This window comes from Haliotis cracherodii, unplaced genomic scaffold (genome assembly GCF_022045235.1).
Source record: "Haliotis cracherodii isolate W230 unplaced genomic scaffold, xgHalCrac1.p SCAF_10, whole genome shotgun sequence".
NCBI lineage: Eukaryota > Metazoa > Mollusca > Gastropoda > Lepetellida > Haliotidae > Haliotis > Haliotis cracherodii.
Window position 1 is genome coordinate 52,947,314 of NW_027266265.1, and position 22,629 is coordinate 52,969,942.

At 40.9% G+C, this 22,629-nt stretch overlaps 1 protein-coding gene across 1 annotated transcript; it reads left to right on the forward strand.

Moving 5' to 3' along the window:
• The first annotated feature begins 4,644 nt into the window (after positions 1-4,644).
• Positions 4,645-17,868, forward strand: LOC139453892 (fucolectin-1-like). The gene is made up of 5 exons (XM_071235341.1): positions 4,645-4,696; positions 5,538-5,758; positions 12,896-12,905; positions 16,732-16,977; positions 17,621-17,868. Exons 1-5 carry the CDS (start codon positions 4,645-4,647, stop codon positions 17,866-17,868), a joined length of 777 nt encoding a protein of 258 aa, XP_071091442.1.
• Positions 17,869-22,629: the final 4,761 nt, after the last annotated feature.

Here is a 22,629-nt window from a genome sequence, read left to right on the forward strand (position 1 = left end):
TCTTGCATTAATATCAGTATCAGTCGGAGCTGCTGAGAATTGTTAAAAATTGCGATATCGTTGATACTTTGGGAATCAGCATATTTTAAAGGAAACTATATCTGATATAGAGAATCTCACCCGAGTGTCTTTTGATATCAAATATATCACTTTGATAAAAGTGGGAAAACTCCGAGGCTTGCCGAGGATTTTTTCCACTTTTATTTCTGGTTTCCCCGCCGTGATATTGCTGGAATATTGCTAAAAGCGGCGTAAAACCATAGTCACTCACTCACTGTTGACGTCTCACCGAAGTCATGCGAACATCAACGTAAGGCAATATGACAGGTAGGTCGGTAATCATAAGGGGCGGGATCACTATGACTGCCACTGCATATTGTCCATACAAGGGTTACTTGACAGTACTACTGACACAACATACTGGCGCTAATAGTTGTGCCGAAAGGTCCAAAAGGGCACGACATCGTAACTGATTACCTCCAGCAGCAAAACACCCCAAGAATGCCACGAGTCATGACCATTCCCCCTTACACCACGCCTTGGACAAGACCAGAAGTGGTGTACGCCGACGTTAAAGACTGCAAGCTACGTTAGCCGAATTCGACCAGGCACCCAGGAGTGGAAGAGTGGACAGGGCTCACTTAGGTTGTCACTGGGGGGTGATTCGGCTCTGGCTGCGGTTACGTATCGCTGTGATGCTCCGTAAAAACCATAGGGCACATCAACCGTAATCCCACGAAAACGATTCGCTTCCAAAACGAAGTGTGTGCATATATTTTCGACCCTTCAGCGTTCTGTGTTCTTATATGGTTTGAATCACCGAGAGGGTACGGATTTGTGGCGGCCATCTCTGAGCACAATGGCGGATAAAACATCACTACCGGCCCGGTTACTCGATAAGTGAAGATATTGTTGAACGATCTTAAATATAGGTACTCGCAATTACAGGCAGAACACGACACATGCACTTAGCTGAAGCAAATAAAGTGCGATGCAGATTTGTATCGGATATCTATTAGGAAATCACAATGGTGCGGTCAAATGCTTAGACTAACATTTAGTCTCTGAAATCTTATATTACACAATATCCTTCTTGACTCTAAAAATAAAAAGAAATTCCCGATGCTGAGCTAGCTTGAGCTGGCTAGACTTGCTTTTGTATGCATTTCTAGATTATTATTTTTTTCATAAAATAAATATTTTCCACGGTCATGGTGCAGGACTATCAAAAGCTCTGTGAAGCGACAAGTCAATATTAAAATCGTTTATAGGAGGCAGCAAAGAGATACGGTTACGGAGGCTAGATTTGGGCCATGCCACGTCGTATAGACGAATGTTTGACCAATCGGACAAGATTATAAATCAGATTATTTTGACTATCCAAGACATACAAGTGATGGTGATGTGAATACATATGGAAGATGTCTTTTACATCTGGACAAACTTTTCAATAAACATGTCCTGAAAGGGCGCACAAAGGGAGATTCTCCCGCAAATTATACAAGTCGTTCATATCCCATCAACGATGTAGTATTGTTGACTAAATCCGCATTTCAAGTGACATTTTTCACAATGTACCTGATTTGGGGTGTTTTACTTCGTGCTGAATCTGACCACATGCCACTTAAATGTATCATTAACTTATAATACAGCCGTTTCAGTCAGCACCACCAACAGACATTTTACAACTTATTTTACGACTGTATGTGTACCTTGCGGTTCGTGAAGTCAAGTGTCTGTTGCTTAAAGCCTGCCATGCTGAACTGTATGTAGTTTCAGTGCTTTATCAGTATATAAATGTACACCACCTGAACAAAATAGTGACCATTTGACGAAAGCATTTACCCAGGTCCACAGAAGTGTACTATAGGCCTGTAGCCTTTCAGTATTTCTGCACTAACGACAGATCATATATCACCTTCTAGATAAGGTTCAGCAGATGTTCTGTTGATGAAGACATGGTTTCAGTCACAGAAGTGTACTATAGGCCTGTAGCCTTTCAGTATTTCTGGACTAACGACAGATCATATATCACCTTCTACATAAGGTTCAGCAGATGTTCTGTTGATGAAGACATGGTTTCAGTCACAGAAGTGTACTATAGGCCTGTAGCCTTTCAGTATTTCTGGACTAACGACAGATCATATATCACCTTCTAAATACGGTTCAGCAGATGTTCTGTTGATGAAGACATGGGTTCAGTCAGCGCGTTATGTTGTAAATGCACAAAATGAAAAAGAGGAAACAGAATTGGAATAAACCCATTCTGTCCCATCCAGCTGTCGACAAAGTCTCGCTGCCCTACATGAAAAGTTTGTAGTTGTTCCCACTGATAATGGCTCAAATAACATAACCATTATATGTACTACAGTAATTGTTTGATCAAAGAACTTGGTGTAAGTGACATATCAAACAATTTCACATATAAGGCCAGTATGTTAACTGAGGACGAAATCTGCCCAAACCATGCAGCGGTCTTATCAACGTCTGGCTTGACTCCGAAAACCTGAAGACATGTCAATTTCTCTTTTGTACTGGATTCCAAAGCTCCATGACAACCCGTACAAACGTAGATGTATTGCTGGGTCCAGCAAATGTACCACCAAATCCCTGTCTCAAAGACTAACCATAATCCTTAATACAATCAAGGAGGATTTTTTTTATATTCACAGAAAGTATTTGAGACAAGTGGAATACATGCAATGTGGATTCCACGTGGAAGCTCAAAGGATTTGCTTGACTTTTTACAGAAAAGAGCCAGGTTCAATTCTGTCAAAACGTTTGATTTACGTATCTATTTTCAGATGTTCAGGACAATTTTTCAAAAATGAAAGCAAATGCCATCTGAAGTTATTGAGAAAACAATATGTGAAATGCTGGACTTCCTCACTGACTTCTCGTAAAATTTGGAGGTAAGACATTTCGGCAAGAAGTAGGCATTTTCATGGGCTCCATATGTGCCCCCCTTCTTGCTGATCTGTTTCTTTATGTATTAGTATATGAGTCGGAATTTCTGCTCTGGTTGGCGAAGTCAAAACCAGGTAATTTGGCCAAGAAGTTTATCTTAATATTCAGGTTTATCGATGACCTGATATCCTTCATGGCATACTGTTGATGAACTTGTGTATGGTTGACCTTGGAATTGACCGCCATTCTGCCTGTAGAGTTACCGCTCGCTAGGCCACGTTGGCGGGTGATGGGTCTCTGGCGTACACACTCCGCCCGAGAACATCCCAGAGTGGCTCTATTAGGGACATGTCAGGGGACGTAGCAGGCTAGTGCAATGTCCGTATGTCTTCTCGTCGGAGACGGTGACGACCTGGGTACGATGTGGTCAGGCATTGCCAAATATTTCTGCTGATATGTCTACCGAATGGAACAACGACATGAAACACAATTGCGTTAACATATCGCCGACCAGTCAAATGTCGATTCACAATTACCAAATCAGTGTGTCTGTCACGTGTGATACCGCCCCAACCTATGACACTATCGCCCCCTAACACATCATGGTCAGCAGTTGTTGTTCAGGGTGCCGCTGTACAAAGCGATCTTAGCGCTAAGGTGATCGTTACTCCCATACGTTAACATAGACTTACGACAGTTTTAGCGCTAACGTTGATTTGTACAACGGTATATCCTCTTCTTTTCGCGAACATCATTACATAAAACATGACACTTTTTTGTGGATAGCAACTTCATCACAATCAGATCCTAACAACTATGGAAACAGTTTTGTTGACAGTTTGTTTTTGTTTTTTGTTGTTGTTGTTGTTTTTTGTTGTTTTTTGTGGGTTTTTTGTTGTTGTTTTTTGTAGTAGTAGTAGTAGTAGTAGTAGTAGTAGTAGTAGTAGTAGTAGTAGTAAAGGAGTTTGTCGCTTATATTTAGAAAAGCCGCGAAATGATTTGTTCACATCACTCTAGTTAAATGGGAAGATACTTAATTTCTTAATTAGTGAATATATTTAAATTTTTAACTAGCAAAGAAGTAAACATACGGAGTAATGCACACAATACATGGCAAGACCCGTCCCATCTGTATAGGAACTAGAAGACCTGGTTCTATACACATGAGGACCAATTAGACACAAAGCCTATATGAAAGTAAGATAATATTCCGGATTTCATAGAAAACAATTTACACATGTATGACACCCGTGAAGATCCGGGGTAGAATAGGTCTTTAGCAACCACTGCTTGCCGTAAAATGGCGACTTGGCATGTCGTAACGGGATCGGGTGGTCAGGCTCGCTGACTTGGTTGGTGCATGTCATCGTATCCCAATTGCGTGGATCGATGCTCATGGTATCAATCACTGGATTGTCTGGTCCAGACTCAATTATTTACAGACCGCCGTCATATAGCTGGAATATTGCTGAGTGCGGCGTCAAACAACAAACAAACACATGTCTGAAAAAGGAGTGCGTCAGACTGATTGGACACGAGATGTGTACGTTACAGTGTGTTCGAAGTATCGATTTAAACTATGTCATTATACTCACTCGTTATCCATTCAGTGTTTGTTGACATCCACCAGTGCATTGTCATTAGGAAACAAGGTCGTCATGGACAACCTCAGACAATTAACCTCAAGATTTGAATCACTTGATTGCAGCATAGTGAAGTAGTTGATTTTGGACGACGATGGCTAAAGCATCGGTGTGTGTGCTGATTGCTACTGTGCTCAGTGCTTCAGGTTTGTTTCTCTTTATGTTTATGTTTAGTGTGTTTATTTATACAGTAAACATCCACAACATGTTTCAGTTCATATGTCGTTATTCTATAAAGAAGGCGATCTGGGGATAGAAGGATAATTACAATGTCTCTTTAAGGTTTCTATCAGATTACCGGAAGTGAGTGAGTGAGTTGGGTTTAACGCCGCTCTTAACAATATTCCAGTTATATCACGGCGTGAGATTACCGGTAGTATCTCAAAACTATCTATATGTATATATCTATATCGCTTGTTTTAATGTCGAACAGATCACAGTTCGGTGTTTAGAAAAACTGAAAGAAATATTCGAAACCCTCGGTGCCACATGCATAGCTGCATTAGGGCTAAACTATAAGTTTCATCCAACTGTTTAACCATTTTCACTGATTGAGGTTTTCAAAACTTCATGCAAGTACGACCAATTTTGATACCATCCAACCTTATTTAACGGGCGGATTGATGGGTGGCTCAGTCGTCAAAGGCTCCGCAACTCGCCGTGCAGAGTTGCGTCCCTTGGGCGCACCAGAAACATCTGATTGTGGGTTCGAATCCCGGTTCGACCCGATAATGTTTCTAGGTTTGTCAGCACCATACCCGTGCTCGTGCGTTTCAACAAAGCGGTAAACTTCGAACTTTCCTCCCACATTATAACGGGAATACTCTTCGAAGCGGCGTTGAACCCAGCTTACTCACTAACTCATTATTTCACACACAGACAGAGAGATGAAAGGCGTCGTATAACACAAGTCACAGGCTTGTTTCGGGACCTTAAAGTCTAATATTTCTTAAAATAATTTTCAACAACCACATTCTCTCGATCCAGGTTTGGATCTGCCGAACCTTGCACTGAACAAGCCCACAGAACAAAGCTCAGTATATTATGGATGGACATCTGATCTGGCTGTTGACGGCCAAAACGGCACTGACAGTGGAGCCAGACAATGTGCCCATGTGGTGGAAGCAAAGGGTGTGGTAGAGTGGTGGCAAGTAGACCTCCAGCAGACCTTCTCGGTCCTAACTGTCTCCATCACCAACAGGGACCAAGTCCGTAAGTAAAATAAACAATAATATCCAGATCGCATGTATAGTGAGGCTGAAACACGAACTGAAACTCAAATTAAACACACACGCACACACACGCACGCACAGACACACACACACACACACACACACACACACTTAGCAATAATCGATGTATTTAATTCCGCGTCTGACATTTCTGAGCGCTAAGACGTTCTTTGAAGATGTTTCACCGTTTTTTGTACTTTTCTTTGAACATATGCCATCGTGAGGCAGAATACGCTCACCTTTACGCATGAATGTGTGTCTTGCATTGGGTGTTAGCAGGGTGTTAGTCTTTCTAATTTACTGTTTGGTTTTTAGATTCAATACTTAAAATTATCTTAATTATTGGAGTACCTGCAACGACTTTCCACAGACGCAGGGAACACAAATTGGTTACTGCTTATATTTTATGTCCGACTGATATACAATAATATCACTCTTTCATCACGTCATCAAGGAGGATGATCCGGCCAAATTGTTACATTTATCTATGGCTATCATACACAGCAAACCATTCGATCACTTGTAACTTCCAGGCAAACCAAACTAACTTCAGTCATTACTTTATATACATAATATAATATACTAGATTTGAAGGTGATATGAATAATAATACAGTTAATCTGAATTCGAAAGGTATGACGTTCAGTTAAATTCTGTCATAAGCATGCATCTAGAATGCGACAACAGAGTATTGATATAGGAAACATGTACTTTTCACTCATATAATAAACTTCATATATATCAACACTTGAAAGGGCAATATATTTAATAGAATCATTTCCATTTAGAACGAGGAACACAGACTAAAAGCATAACTATTGTCATAATAATAATCCATTACATCTTTACTGATATTGGTGTAGAAAAACTTATCAATACCAAATCTGCCTTTAACATTTCGTAATATGAATGACTGGACCGCGGTCCAGTGGAAAAAGCATCTGCCTGGAGAGCAGAAGGTCGGTGGGTCGAACCCGGACCGCGTCTTATCAAAAGATGGTGCTTGGTTTCGGGATGACATCTCAGTGGGCTAGCATTATAAAATCGGCATTAGTCCGGACGAGTACAAGCGGTTCTATCCCGTGAAGATCCGGGGTAGAATAGGTCTTTAACAACCCATGCTTGCCGTGAAAGTCGACCACGCTTGTCGTGAGAGGCGACTAACGGGATCGGGTGGTCAGGCTCGCTGGCTTGGTTGATGCATGTCATCGATCCCAATTGCGTGGATCGATGCTTATGATGTCAATCACTGGATTGTCTGGTCCAGACTCGATTATCTACAGACCGCCGTCATATAGCTGGAATATTGCTGAGTGCGGCGTTAAAGAACAAACCAACTCCGGAATGTGGTAAAGGAATGGCTACATAGACCATGTAAATTACTATTATTAGCAAGGTTCTATAATAACGATTGGAACTCAATAACAAAAGGTGAGATGAGGTTAGGTGAAATGGGGTTTAACGTCGCGTCCAAGATTATTGCACTTATATAGCGACGTCCATGTACGTGTGTGTGTTTGTGTGGCTGCTTGTACTTGTCCGGACTGATGCCGATTTATAGTGCTAGCTATGATGACACTTATACTGAGATACCATGCCGCAGTTTAACATGAATACCCCACTCAGACACAGTATATTGACTCCGAGCCGACCAGTCCTTGTTTTAGCCCCTTAATGCCGAGCGCCAGACAGGGTAACAACAACTACCATCTTTTAACGTCTTGACGCGGCCGGGAATCGAACCGCTCTCCGGGCGGACGCTCTACCACTAGACCACGGAGGCGGTTCAATAACAAAAGGATCTATTTTGTGCTCACATTGCTACCAACGCTATTGTCAATATTAGCCGCCCAGTAATAATATGCAACATCCTTATATACTGCTAAACAATGTTATAAGACAACTATATCAAAGAGTATAGTGATAGTGGTTCATTCCCAACTAAATCGGCTGGGCCAGCTATTGTAATCAGACGTCTATCAGAGAATGAACAATACATTTGAAGAGAGAGACCAGCACACACACCAGATCTTTTACGGTACGAGGGCCGTTCAATATATAACCAGCCTAACCTATTTGCTACTGCTCCTCACTTCTTCTTTTTCCACATAATCACCATCAAGGTCTATGCACTTTGTCCAGCGACAACTGCTGTCGTGAGTTCATCATCGGACCGGAAATGACTGCTTAGGCTGGTTATATATTGAATGGCCCTCGTACCCTCAAATCATAACTCTTTCAAACGCATGTTCGTTGTAATGTTATACATCTCTATCCACATGTAAGACGACCTCTGACATTTAAGTCTGACAGAAAACATTTCTTTCCATGTCTGCTTGATAAACTTGATGTATATGTGAAAATAGATATGCTTGACGATGATGGCACGCCTTTGTTGTTTCTCGGTGCAGATGTTCATGACTTAAATGACGAAATTGATTATGATACTTGGGGACACATCTTTCTGTCATTTTGCCACTTTATATGGAATTTCAAGAAATATCTTATGTATATCTACTAGACACATATACCCTACTCCTCACAAATTGTACATTGTAAATTGTGTATTCATAGCACTATATATATATATCAAGTAATCAAAATAATGTATTGTGAATAACGTATTTGCCTGTGTAAGATCTTCGGATTCAAATCTGGAGGATAAAAAGATATTCATTTATTCATCAGCAAAGAATATTTCTTGCTATGGGTACAATGTGTGAAGTCGTGATATTGCTGGAATATTGCCAAAAGCGGCGTTAAACAATACACACTCATTCCCATTTCTAGGTATAGGTTTCATATGATTTATTTAGTAAAACCTTTTCATGCACTGAAGTGAAGCGTAATTTATATAACGATTCTAGTTGACAACGCACATCTGTGGTTTGCTTGAGGAATTCCAGATGAATAAATTATATCGTCAACTTGAACACAAATGTGCAGTGGACAAACAATACAATGCTACATATTGGCCGTAAAGGGAATATTTGTTGTGACAGCTATATCTGTATCTACGTTCCAACCGGATACAAGTTTCCTGAAGTTGATTTGTAATTGTGAATAACCATGAAGATCGTTAAGTGCTAGCTTTTCTTACTCTGAATATTATAGTTGACAGCTGATATAGCGTTTGATTCCACCATCAGACGAGGCCATGCTACGTTGGTTGTTTGCCTCTCTGGGTTACACTTGTAGCGCGTGCGCTCGTGCATACGTGAATCAGTGGAATAAAACCTATGCATTTTATTATCATGTTGGTACACTCATATCAACCGAAGCATATATCGATTTATCATCACTTAATATATAATCGAAGTTATATTTACTAAGATGTTTCAGAACAGATAGGGGAAAAGTCACACACACACTTCATAATCAAAATACTTCAAATAGACAGCGTGTGTGTTTTGTGCATAAAAAAAACATATTTGACTGTTTGTAGCTTCATACACTGTAATTACAAAACATTTTCACGAAACCTATCTGTTCAATGAAGAACAAACAGATCTTTGTTTACTGGATAAACAGATGACCCTTGTTCAGTTATATAACTAATTAAAATAATGCAGCTACATGGCTGCCCATGGCTTCGAGGTTTTTGTTTTGTGCTTAACAAATATGTATGAATATATATTTGTATGCTGCTTATTTTGGTGTGTCTTTAATAATGCGCTTGGACAAACTAGATGTCTAACGAGTGATACATGACTACACAGGTGCGTGAGGACCTACTCACGCTTGCTGATGGGATACAAATTAACCCTGATCATGATGATTTGTTTTGTTTATATAAACTGACGTCCAAAAGAAACTTTACCAGAGTTTGAAATTACTCTTGCTCAAAAACAACAAAACATACATGTATGAAGTAAAGTGTATTGAGAAGATCAATATATCAACATAATCAACACTGAAAATGACAATTATACCGTGACCGAGAATGACGTCAGAGCCCCCCAAAGTTGGGTGTGGTACAAAACTCGAGCTTTCAGAATCATGGACAATAGGCAGAGTACATAAACAATCGCTCATTTTCAATAACAAGTCATTAGTAGCGTGTGTGACCACCAAATGCCTCAATACACGCAAAAACTCTTCGACGCACAGAAAAAGGCAGTCGTCTGAGGAGGTCACGTGGGATTTGACGCCATTCGTCTTGGAGGGCCAAGATCAGTTCTTGCCAGTTGGCTGGAGAGTGTGGTCGTTGTCGAACACGACGATCCATCAAGTCCCAGAGGTGTTCAATGGGGGACATTTCGGGTGAGCGTGCAGGCCACGGCAGGACGTTGACGTTGTTGGCGGCGAGGAAGTGACAATTCTGGCTGCATGGGCTCTGGCGTTGTGCCATGCTGATAAATGACACCACGTGGCTACTGTTGGAGAAATGGTAGGACAACTGGACGAAGAATGTTATCCATGTAACGCTGAGCTGTCAAGTTTCTGTCAACGATGACCAGCGGTGTCCTCTCCTGCCCACAGATCCCTCCCCACACCATGACACTCCCTCCACCATATGGTACGACCTCCTGCACCACTTCGGCGGTAAACACGTTGTCTTCCATCAGCCCTAAACATACAGAATCGACTTTCGTCAGTGAAGACAACCCTCTGCCAGATACGTCGTTGCCAACGTCGTACAGTCCGGGCCCATCTCAATCGCAGACGACGATGTTGCGCTGTCAATAGCTGTACTCTGTATGGCCTAAAAGCCCTGATTACATGAGCCCTGAGTCTCCTGGCCACTGTCTGTCGACTAACCCTGTGACCTAAGGCATTTGTCGCCGATGACGTCACTGTCAGGAAGCGATTTCGGAGGTGCAAGGTACGCAAGTACCGGTCATCATGGGGCGTGGTCACCCTGGGTCTGCCTGTTCTTGGCCTGTCAGCGGTCCGCCCTGTCTGTCTGTAACGTTGCATCAAGTTGGTAACGGCAACACGGGGAGCAACCGAAGGTTCCTGCAATTTGGGCGTGGGTGGCTCCCATCTGTACCATACCCAAGGCTCGTTCACGTTGTTCGACTGTGAGTCGTGGCATTTCTTTTATCACTGTGGATGTGCATTTGCAGTTGTCCGTGGTGCACGTGTTTTTAACTTTTTCGCGTTTTACCTCGCAAACATGTAACAGACGATTAACATTTTCTGCATACACTATTGTTGTATTTAGGTTATGTGTTTTAGATAGACTTCATCGAAAAAAATTATACTTTGTCTGAAATTTATATTTTCAGTTGGTAAAGTTAATTTTGGACGTCAGTTTACCAGCACTGTATCCATTTCACACACACCAAGACCATACACTTACTTTAATATTAACAATAGTACATGAATGTTCCTGGGTTATTTTTGTACTTACACTTAATCAGCAATATTGATGCTATTCACGTATATTGCAGTATTTTAAACAATAGAGTTAGCTTTCCTTTCTAGGACTATATTAAAGTGGCGATGTAGATGCAGTTTTTCCCCCAAGGGTGGACTAAAATCGACTTCGTTATTCCAAATGAAAGCTTTCATATTGTACGAGCCATATTCGCTCTGCACAGTTGGTTTTTTAGACATACCAGACATCAATAACCATGGGTCGAAACATGCCTCGGTTTCGCCTATTGGTTTGTCAGCACAAAACCCACAGTTGTGAATGTCTCCCACACGAGACAATAACTGTGACACTGACTGAGAAACCGTTAGCCCTTTATGAGCTTTTGCACTCTGTGTCACCATACACACTTTACTTTGGTTGTTGTGTATCGTTGCAGAATAAAACGATATATTTGTGACTACAACAGGAGTAGGTAATAGGCAATTCCCTATTTGGACTTGTACCATTATATTCCCGTTTACACCTGTTGTCACCTTTGTTTGTTTATTTTTTGTTTGTTTGTTTGTTTAACGGCGCACCCAACAATATTCCACCTAGCTGGCGACGGTCTGTAAATAATCGAGTCTGCACCAGATAATCCAGTGATTGACATCATGAGCATCGATCCACGCAATTGGGATACAATGACATGCATCAACCATGTCAGCGGGCCTGACCACCCGATCCCGTTAGTTGCCTCTTACGACAAGCATAGTCACCTTTTACAGCAAGCATGGGTTGCTGAAGACCTATTCTATCCCGGATCTTCACGAGTCGATAAAAGGGTATCAGCATATGTGAAAATATAGTAACGTGAACCCAATATTTCAAATGTTGGAAACATACATCTTGTTTTAGTACCGGTAATATGATCATGTCAAAACTATTCAAACACGTACCCGTGATATCTGGAATGAAACATAACATTCTGAGGCATGAAAACATTTGAAAATTAAACATTTACCAATGTTTTCCTACCAAGGGAAATGTCCATATTTTAAACCCTAGTAAACTTAGAAATGAGTCGGAAATTTCAGCTTTAAACCCTAGTAAACTTAGAAATGAGTCGGAAATTTCAGCACTCATTACAATTAAAAGGAATGCATTGCAAATACTCTATGATCAAGTATTTACTGCAGTAGCAACTTTTGAATTCATACTTTGAAATGTATGTAAATACGGTCGCAGCATTTATGACAATGGTGCTTGTGCATACGACAATACACGGTGATCATACATTTCTAAAGTATATATAGCTTCATATGAAATAAACGCCCAAAGACAGCTTATATCGGTGTAAAATCCGACTTTTGGTCCTGTTTTCTAGTTTCTTTATGATAGTAAATCCCTCAGTTCATTGAGTCTATACCGTGCACGATCTGAATTAAATACTATCGCGCGGACTCTACGTGATAATGAGTAAGGGACACTGTTTTTGTGTTTGAGGTATTTTTTAGAATCGGTTGATTTGTAAGATACATCTGTTCAATGTTACTGGATGATATTGTACCCATTACATCTAGTAACAAAATACTTTTATCTTTCATCGCTAAAGTAAACGTTGAACTTAGATGGAGTGTCTGTACAATATCTCTCAGACACTGTCAATCTTGTCCACTCCGATTCCAAGGATAAAAAAAACAATCATCTAAAAATCATTTTCCATATGTTTTGAAATCCCTGTCGAAATTCAATGCGAATTGTTCACCAAATGTGGAGTACAATTTTTCCTCCAAATAGCCAAGTACAAGTGTTGCATAAGTAATATAAAAGTATTATTGCTAAGAATAAATCGATAATGGATTCCAAGGTAATGTCATGCTTGAACGGTGTTTAATTATCCAGTATTCAATACCTTTTATGCCAAGATCATGAGGAATGTTTCAATATAAACTAACTGCGTCAACACTGACTTACTGAGTAACATTTTCGAATGAGGCGGGAAGCTGGTTCAGAAAGTCTTTGGTATCTTTTATGTATCTTTTGACACGTTTGGTGATTGGTGTTAGCGCTCTATCCATAAGGTCACTGATTCTGTGTGGGGGACAATTGGGTGCAGCAATTATTGGTCGTAATCTTAAATCATATACAGGGGGTATTCTTGCATAAGCAGAATTCAATATTTGACATTATTCTTGAATTTGTGCACTTATGAACTGGGAGGCCATAAAAATTACTTTCTTTTGATTCATAATTAACTAAATAATCCTCTTCGCTTTTAGTTAGGCATTAAGAATGTGAATGTAATTATCTTTTATGATTAAGTAATTCAGATTTCTCCGAACTGTCTGAAAGTTTCCTGTAACGAGATTCATCTTTTAAGACATCTAATTAGAGCGCTTGGTAATAATTGTTGTCCATATTGTAGCGCCTCCCTTATTAGCTTCTTTAATAACAATTTAATCATTTATTGAAAATATGTTCCGAGCCACTGGTTCATTTTTTTAAATGTTTGTTTGACCTCTTTATGGGTTTACAGTAAGGGTAATCTTGGAGGTGGTTAATTACTTTTCCAACACTTTGTTATTACCAGGTTTTGGAGTAAAGGTGCTTTTGTGTTTAATAATGATAATAATCTTAATTTCTGGGATCAATATCAAAATGACTTTGGCATCTCAATCCTCTCAGTCTATGGTCAGATATTGGCGCATACTCAAATTTATGGCATATTATCATACAATATTAAAAATTATCACATAATTATAACAATATCTATAGCGCTAAACGTCGCATATATTCGTGTATAGCGGCAGATCAATATTGTGATTTCTCTATTTTTACCATTTCCCCTTCCGGAACAGCATCGTCGGTGCAGGGACTGCATATCGGTACTTTTCTTGAAAACGTATATGACATATTTCCATCCGCACCATCATATCGTTTCCCGGAGTTGATAAAATCCTGAATATTTTCACTTCTTCCTCACTGGATTTTTGAAAATCATGAAAAATGATTCGGCATTGGGGGGTTTTGATAATGGTTTCTTCCTCTGTCTGCATGAATCCGCCAAAAGCAAACCATGCCTTATTTGTTAGGAGAATATTACTTAGGGACATGGGTACATTGGGATGAGTAATCGTTGAAGGACGTAAACAAAATTTGTGTCATGATATGTGTAAATACCTTGACACAGTTTCAGTGTAGGGAGATATTAGCACTTTTGGACAGTGTGACTAATTTATGTGTCAGGCTACAGGAGTAAACATGTTACCATTAGGGAGGTTAAATATAACAAACGCACTCACAACGTTGTGGGTTTCAGTTTTAGCAACATCTGCATGTCTCCACAGATCTACTTCATTTTAAAGTAATACTACAGCAATGTAGCTATTAATTATTATGAATCATGTATACCATTATGATTGTTTAACTTAAAACCCCAAATTCATTAAAGACAATAACAAATGTTTCAGGAAGACATTGTTATGAAAACATATTCCTAGTTTTGTTTTCATATATTTGTTTTCTACTTTTATATTACATAAATATTTAAATTGAATTGTGCCGTATTCCTATTCTGATTCGGAAGGTACCACATCCAATCCATTATATACTTCAGTGTGAAAGACTGAGTCGTCCAAAGTTGAGAAAAGTGATATTATCATAACACTTAATGTTTCACACCTAACACTTTGACGGTGCTATAGTCATACAAGAGTTACCTCCCCTCAACTTGTCTCCCTTTATCGTAAGTGTCTGGCCCGTACACAAAGTGTTGACCTTTTTACGTAATTCCAGGTTGATAAGGCAAAATAATGACAGATAGTAATTTATGGAGTTAATGTCGCTTCATGCCATTTGTTATTCTCTTGAAAATGTTTCGTTATAAACTGTAATTTTCGCAATTAACTCGTCAATCGAGGCTTTTCGTTTTGCAAAGCGCCATTTTTGTTACTTTACCAGCGTGTTTTCTTTCGCTTCCAACAGCTGTCTCGTACCTTTCAAGAATATTTTTGTTAAAGTTGATTTTGTATATAATCATATCTATTTGTATGATAAAGAATTTTCGTGACCCTAAAATATATTTTGTTACTTTTGTTTATATTGTTTACGATTTTGCAACCACGAAACTATTTCTTTAGTCGCAAATACCAGAGGTGGTGAACCGTCCCTATGATAGGTAGGGAGAATATACGATTCAAGGTTTTTCATTTGTAATGAAATAATTCAATTTTCCGCTAGACAATTACACAAAAGGTATATAATAAATAGGACATTCCATGTCTTTTGAAACATCATGTTTCTCTCATCTCGTCATGGGGGAAATAGAGAATATTTCACGTGTCGAGTGAAATACCATGTGAAAAAACATGATTATTATTGGGACTCATGGAAAATCCTATTTATTATATATTTTTGTTACTTTTTCATATATTGTTTAAGATTTTTCAACCACGAAACTACTTTTTTAGTCGCAAATACCAGTGGTGGTGAGCCGTCCCTATGTGATAGGTCGGGAGAATTAACGTTTCAAGGTTTCACATTTGCAATGAAATAATTTAATTTTCCGCTAGACAACTTCACAAAATGAAAATAATAAATAGCATATTCCATGTTTCTCTCATCTCGTGATCGGGGAAATAGTGGCTATTTCATGTCATATTACGCCACCCGTGAAAATATCTCGAAAGCAGAACCCTGTGTACGATTCCGACTGATGTGATGTTACTAGGTGTTCGCAGGAAGGTGAGCGTAAGCAGCACCACCAGTGGCATCCGTCACAAACACCTGCAAAGGCGAATCAATCAAATTGTCACCTAAGCAAACACAGGAACATATAGTACGAATAAAAGTAGGGAATTGCATCAGACCTTGTTCTTGTCACTGATGTGTCCAGTTTGGATATGTCCTCCACATGTCTACCATAGAGCTTTTTGAGAGCCTTATTGATCTTGAGTGTTGCAACCTTGTTCAAACAACTTTTGAGCAAGAGTCGTATGACGCTCTTTGAAAACTTAGTAGAAAGAGCATGTTACATTATACCATAGGATTGAGAAATGTAAACACCAAAGGCAGGAGGTGCTGGAATATTGCTCGACATAAAGGGAAATTTGATTTTTACATTGTTGAAATCATCCCTCTTGTTATACAGTCGGCATACTTGTCTTGTGGAAAGTGTTTCACTCTCAATCTCAATGTACAGATCGAGATTGAGATTGCTTGTCAGTATACATCATTTCTATTACCCTTTGAACCTCACCCTTTTTCGCGAACACCTGGTGTTATCTCGGATCTCAGTGATCCATTCTTATAGGTACTTGCCCTTTACGCCAAGTGGAATCTGTTTCGGCAGAAAATCTAGGATGTTTTTTCTCTTGCATTGACAATTTATATATAATATAGTTGGCTTGCGATGAACAGCAGTGAATTGTCTGTAGGCTACATTTTGATCACATTTGCTTTTCACCCAGACACCAGATTTGGAGTTAATGGTCCATCCTCATATGCACATTTAAAAACGTGTGTCTTGCCATGTTTTCCCAGTCCGTGGGTGTCTTTTTAATGCACAACATGCACCTCACGTTGAACAGGAGTGTGTATCTTAGACTTCAGACTATATTATTACCATATGCTTTCTTCCATCCAGCCGAAAGATTAACCAACTTCACTGTGGAAGTCCATACTTCTGACCCGATGACCTGCAACAACACCGGCCTACAAGTCTGCTATTTGCATGAAGGCACGGTGGGCAAGGGTCTGACGGTAGACTTGACCTGCGCCGTCAACACCATTGGACGTTACGTCAGAATCGTCAAGTACAACTCCGGTGATGCGCCCTTGACCTTGTGTGAAGTGGAGGTGAGGGGAGCCCCAGTTCGCAACACGGGCGGAGGTAAGGGAGTTCCGGTGACCTAACACAGTTGAGGGAAGTGGATTACCAACATTACAGCACCCCTGTCAAATTCTCTAGTCACTTCACTCCTCGAACACAGTTTCAGCTATCTGTCTGTAACTTGGCGTTATGTCATCACAGAGATGATGTTCTTCAGGAACCTGTTGATACCGCACATTACACAAAGCAATGTCTATGGTGCCACGAACTCTCTGAATTACCTTTGTAGAACAAAGTGTTGATAGGGATATGTTGGAACCTTAAGGTATGTCGTCTGAAAGAAAGTAATTCGAGTAAACGAGGTACAGTAAACTACGTTTATAACAAACATGCTTATAACGAACTGACGGATATAACGAACATATTTTTAGTTCCGGCCATTTGCTGTACATATGCTTTATATATGCTTATAACGAACTACGGTATTACGAACTAAAATTAGTGGCCCCTTTGATTTCGTCATAACCGTAGTATACTGTATCTGAATCGTGACTGTTATTATTGAGCATGCTCGTGAAACTGGAGGCGCCAATGTCACTTGAGTGTCACAGTAACACACACAATGGGAGTGTAACATGTTTTATGAAAAAAATATATATTTCAAACTGCACTCATATAGTATACATCCCTTAATATGTTTCAGTATCATATGCCGTGTTCGGTCGTCACTGCACAGGAGCCAGGGAGTCTCACAACATCATCGCCAGCCATGAAAACATCGGGAAGCCCGACTGTGCCAAGATGTGTCTCCGTAAGGCGACTTGCAACGCCTTCAACACCAGGTCTCCCTCAATGGGCGTGGTCAGTTGCGAGCTGCTGGCCGTGGCCCTTGACCCCGTCACTAATCCACCATGGGATGTATATGAGATCATCATGAAAAAAATAATGTGATAGAAAAAGTTATAGTCCTCGCACGATTATATTTAGCAGTGTGTGCATCTCCAACTAGATCAATAGCGCTTTTTAAATACATCATGTAAACCTTTATCTTCCAGTCGGTTCTGGTAATGAGCGTACGCTTACTTACTTACTTTAACGTGCGCTTTCCGACATTATGCGTATTTCGTACACGGCTGAACGTACGTTGCACACTCTGCTAAATATAGCCGCTCGCAGTCACCTGACTGTTGACCTTTGCCCGGATTGTAGTCACGTGATGAGAACTCAATGATAACAAAAAGGATATTTCTAGAAAAATCGCACAATGCGTTTTTTGTCATTACTGAAGGTAATATTTCTTGTCGCTTGAACGGCGTTTTTTCGCTTTAAATGTATTAACCCACATGCAGCTATCGTCTTTCATTAATAATAACGATATTCTATTTCAAGAGGCGAGGGCTATAGGTTCAACAGTTTGCCTTCAACTTAAGGTCTCCGTATTTGGGCGTGGTCAGAAGCGAGTTGCTAGCCATGGCCCCTCGTTCCGCCGCCAATGCAACATGGGATGTGTATACGATGAATGGTGTTGAGTGTATAGCAGAGTGAGTGAGTGAGTGAGTTGGGGTTTACCCCGCTGTTACCAGTTTACCAGCTCTATCACAGCAGTAGATACCACAAATGGTCTCCACTGCTCTCATGCAACGAATCAACCCCGGCCTTCTGCGTGACGAGCGAGCACTTTGATAATTAGGCTAGGCCTGGGAATCATTAGGCATACGCCTGGAAAGTTACTGACTGCGGCGGTGAACAACATTCACTTTGGTAAACTTTAAAATTCTGAAAAAGGGCAGTTTCTAAATTAATTAATATCATTATTATATAATAGGGGCGGTCGGGAAGCCTAGTGGTTAAAGCATTCAAGCGTCACGCTGAAGACCTGGGTTCGATTCCCCACATGGGCACAATGTGTGAAGCCCATTTCTGGTGTCCCCCGCCGTGATATTGCTGGAATATTTGCTAAAAGCGGCGCAAAACCATAATCACTCACTCACGATCATATAACAATATTACATTATAATTTAAATGGCGTATTTTTTAGCTTTCATAGATTTTTAAACGGAGAAAGTTTCACTTCTTTTTAAATAAGGGATATCATGGTATTTGATGTTCTAAAACAAATGTATGGAACCGTCAAGGATGTGTTTAGTGTAACAGCACCCTTTTTTGCAACTTCTTTCAGAGTACGCTGAGGGTGTATTTTGAGCTCTATTCTGTTTTGTTTCTTTACACTGAACTTGTAAATGGTGGGTATGCTGCATGTTGTTTGTTTGTTGTTTAACGCTATATTCAAGCTATATGACGGCGGTCTGTACCCTGACAATCCAATGATTGATATCATAAGCATTAGTCCAGGCAATTGGGATACGATTACATGCATCAACCAAATCAGCGAGCCTGATCACCGCCTCGAACGACAAGCATGGGTTTACTCGAATTTTGATGGGTTGTATGCTCCATTTAGTCATGACATTTTTGTTACTGGGGCAATTGAAGGTATATTTAGTGTGATGATGATGATGATGTTACATTTTCTTATTCTATTTTTTTTATCTTCAGAGACAACTTGATTGTATTTCACCTTATTGTGATCATTGGGATTAGAGCTATTTATTTAAGGAATGGTGGCATCATGTCACATAATGACTAAAATTGTTGTTTCCGGTTTGTTTTGGGACAGTTCGCCCAAACACACCTGTCGCTCAATGTTTTGCAACTTCTTTTGAGAATCTCGGGATTTTCTTGTTCAGTGTATGCAAACAGACTACGTCCAACAACTTCACATCAGGAGTCGACATATTCTCTGGTCGGGGATCCTGAAATATGAACGTTATGAAGAAAGATCAGCTTTGAAAAATAACAGCCAGAGACAGAATAGTTTCGGCACCAAGACCTAACGCCCGAACACACCCGAGCCATCACAATTGGACCTTGCAATTACCCCGTGCACGTGAATGGCAATTTTGACAGTTGAATGAAAGGCTGTCAAATTGCTCTGTTATAGTGCGCCATTTGCTCGAGTATTCCTTGAGGATGTGATATTTCATAAAATACCATATGTAATTATGCTTAACATATTTGGTCTGTAAATAATCGAGTCTGGGCCAATCAATCCAGCGGTCGATATCATGAGCATCGAATCATCGGGATATGATGACATGCATCAACCAAATCAGCGAGCCTGACCACCAGATCCCGTCAGTCGGCTCTTACAACAAGCATGGGTTGCTTACAGTCATGTCATGTCATGTCATGTCATGTCATGACATGTCTCATGTCTCATGTCATGTCATGTCATGTCACTAGGGTCTAACGGATTTCATTACTTAAGCAAATGGGCACCAAAATTAGAATAACCGGTGGCGCAATGCCCTTATGTTTCTTTGTACAATATGTGAAGCCCATTTCTGGTGTCCCCCGCCGTGATATTGCTAAAAGCGGCGTAAAACCATACTCACTCACTCTACCACGTCAAAAGTTTGGTTAATGTAACCGCAGGGCAGAGTCATCCAAATCACTCTGCCTCTGTTATAAATTTGGGGGGGCGGTGGGGTAGCCTAGTGGTTAAAGCGTTCGCTCGTCACGCTGAAGAGCTGGGTTCGATTCCCCACATGGGCACAATGTGTGAAGCCCATGAGGTTGGTGGGGGGAGAGCGTTGTCCAAGGGGTAGTATGTTGCAGGCAGTAAACTCTACACTGAGAGAAGATTTTGATAATTTGGACCCCTCCCTCTTCGCAATTCTGTGAGGTAAGCTCCTTTCAGGTGCTGTTACCTGAATAACATTTGAGTTTTTGTTGTAAATGTGGGATTCTTGCTACTGGTGACGCCAGATACTTGTAGTTGCTTCGTTTATATGTTGATGTATATGTAATCTCTGCAGACATGTTCCATTTACTTAAACCTATGTATGTTATTAATAGCTGCAATACTGTATTATTCCATCTGTGTACAACTTATCATTATCTATATAGGTATCACATATATACTCCGCTCCTGGAATAAACTCTATAACGCACAAGTTGCTTTTTGTCTTTTGTATCTGCATTATTCTTACTATAAGGACGAGAAAGCTTGAGACGAACGCGATCTCAGTTCTGGGCTAGTATTGTTGATTTTCATTATACATTTACACGCAAGTTCTCAACTCTTGCTTCAGACCGCCTCTGTGGTCTAGTGGTAGAGTATCTGCCTGGGAAGGGAAAGTCGAGGACCCCATCCCCCAAGAAAAGACGGTACTTGATGTTACCCTGCCTGGCGCTCGGGATTAAGGGGCTAAAACAAAGGCTGGCCGGCTCGGAGTCATTCTACTGTGTCAGAGTGGGGTATTCATGTTACATTGCAGCATGGTATCTCAGTGGGCTGCTATATAACAACACACGCACGCACGCACGCACGCACGCACGCACGCACGCACGCACACACACACACACACACAACAGGCTTTACGTAATCAAGCCCAAACAGCCAATCAAAAAGTTCTTCACTGTGCCAGGCCGTCGGAGTTCAAGTTCTTGACCAGACAATTAGACATCGCCTGCATGCTCGGCGACCACGTCTTGTACCACTGTTAACAAATTGGCACATTCTTGCCAGACTCCAGATGAGACCAGTGTCAGTCTGGACAGGCGTGGGCGTGTGTGGTGGCGTCCTGACAGACGTCGTGCGAGGGTCAACGTCTGGCATCATGTCAGATTTGGGGTGAGTGTGTAATGAAATGAGGCTTGATCTTCATGATAACCAGAAGGCCACTGTGTAGTGTCCACACACTTACACAGACACCTCCCCCTTGCCACCCTCCCCACGTGTACACACGTCCTGGGACTAGGAGACACACACACACACACACACACACACACACACACACACACACACACACACACACACACACACACACACACACACACACACACACACCTCACCCTTGCCACCCTCCCCACGTCCTGGGACTTGGAGACATACACTCATACAACCCACCCACTTGCCACCCTCCCACGTCCTGGGACTTGGAGACATACACTCATACAACCCACCCCCTTGCCACCCTCCCACGTCCTGGGACTTCGAGACATACATTCATACAACCCACCCCCTTGCCACCCTCTCCACGTCCTGGGACTAGGACACATACACTCATACAACCCTACCCCTTGCCACCCTCACAACGTCCTGGGACTAGGAGACATACACTCATACAACCCACCCCCTGGCCATCCTCCCCACGTCAACTTTCCCTTTATGTTGAGAAATATTCCTGCATCTAGAGCCTTTGGTGTTTATCACAAGATTTCAAAGAGCGTCATAAGACTCTTGCAGAGAATCAAGGTTACAACTTCCAAGGCTCAGTAAAGCTTTCAAAAAGTACAAAATTTGATGCTACAGTGACAAAAATGATGCCCGATGTTCTCGTGTGGTTTTCTTGGGGGTGATCAAATGACTTGCCTTTGCATGTGTTTGTGACGGTTGTCATCGTGGGGGCATGATACGATCACCTTGTCGCGAACATCTAGTATCACTATGGGTTAATGTTGAGGCGCGATTCCACGATACTATCGCATTGCTTTCGACTAAATAAAATAAAACAAAGGTGACAATTTAGTGTTTGCGCACTACGTCATACGGATCAAATACCAAGTTCATGGACAATAGAAAATGCTATAAAGTCTTGTTTACAATAACTTGTATTTCTAAGCTTTTGTGAACTAACTTCTCCATAA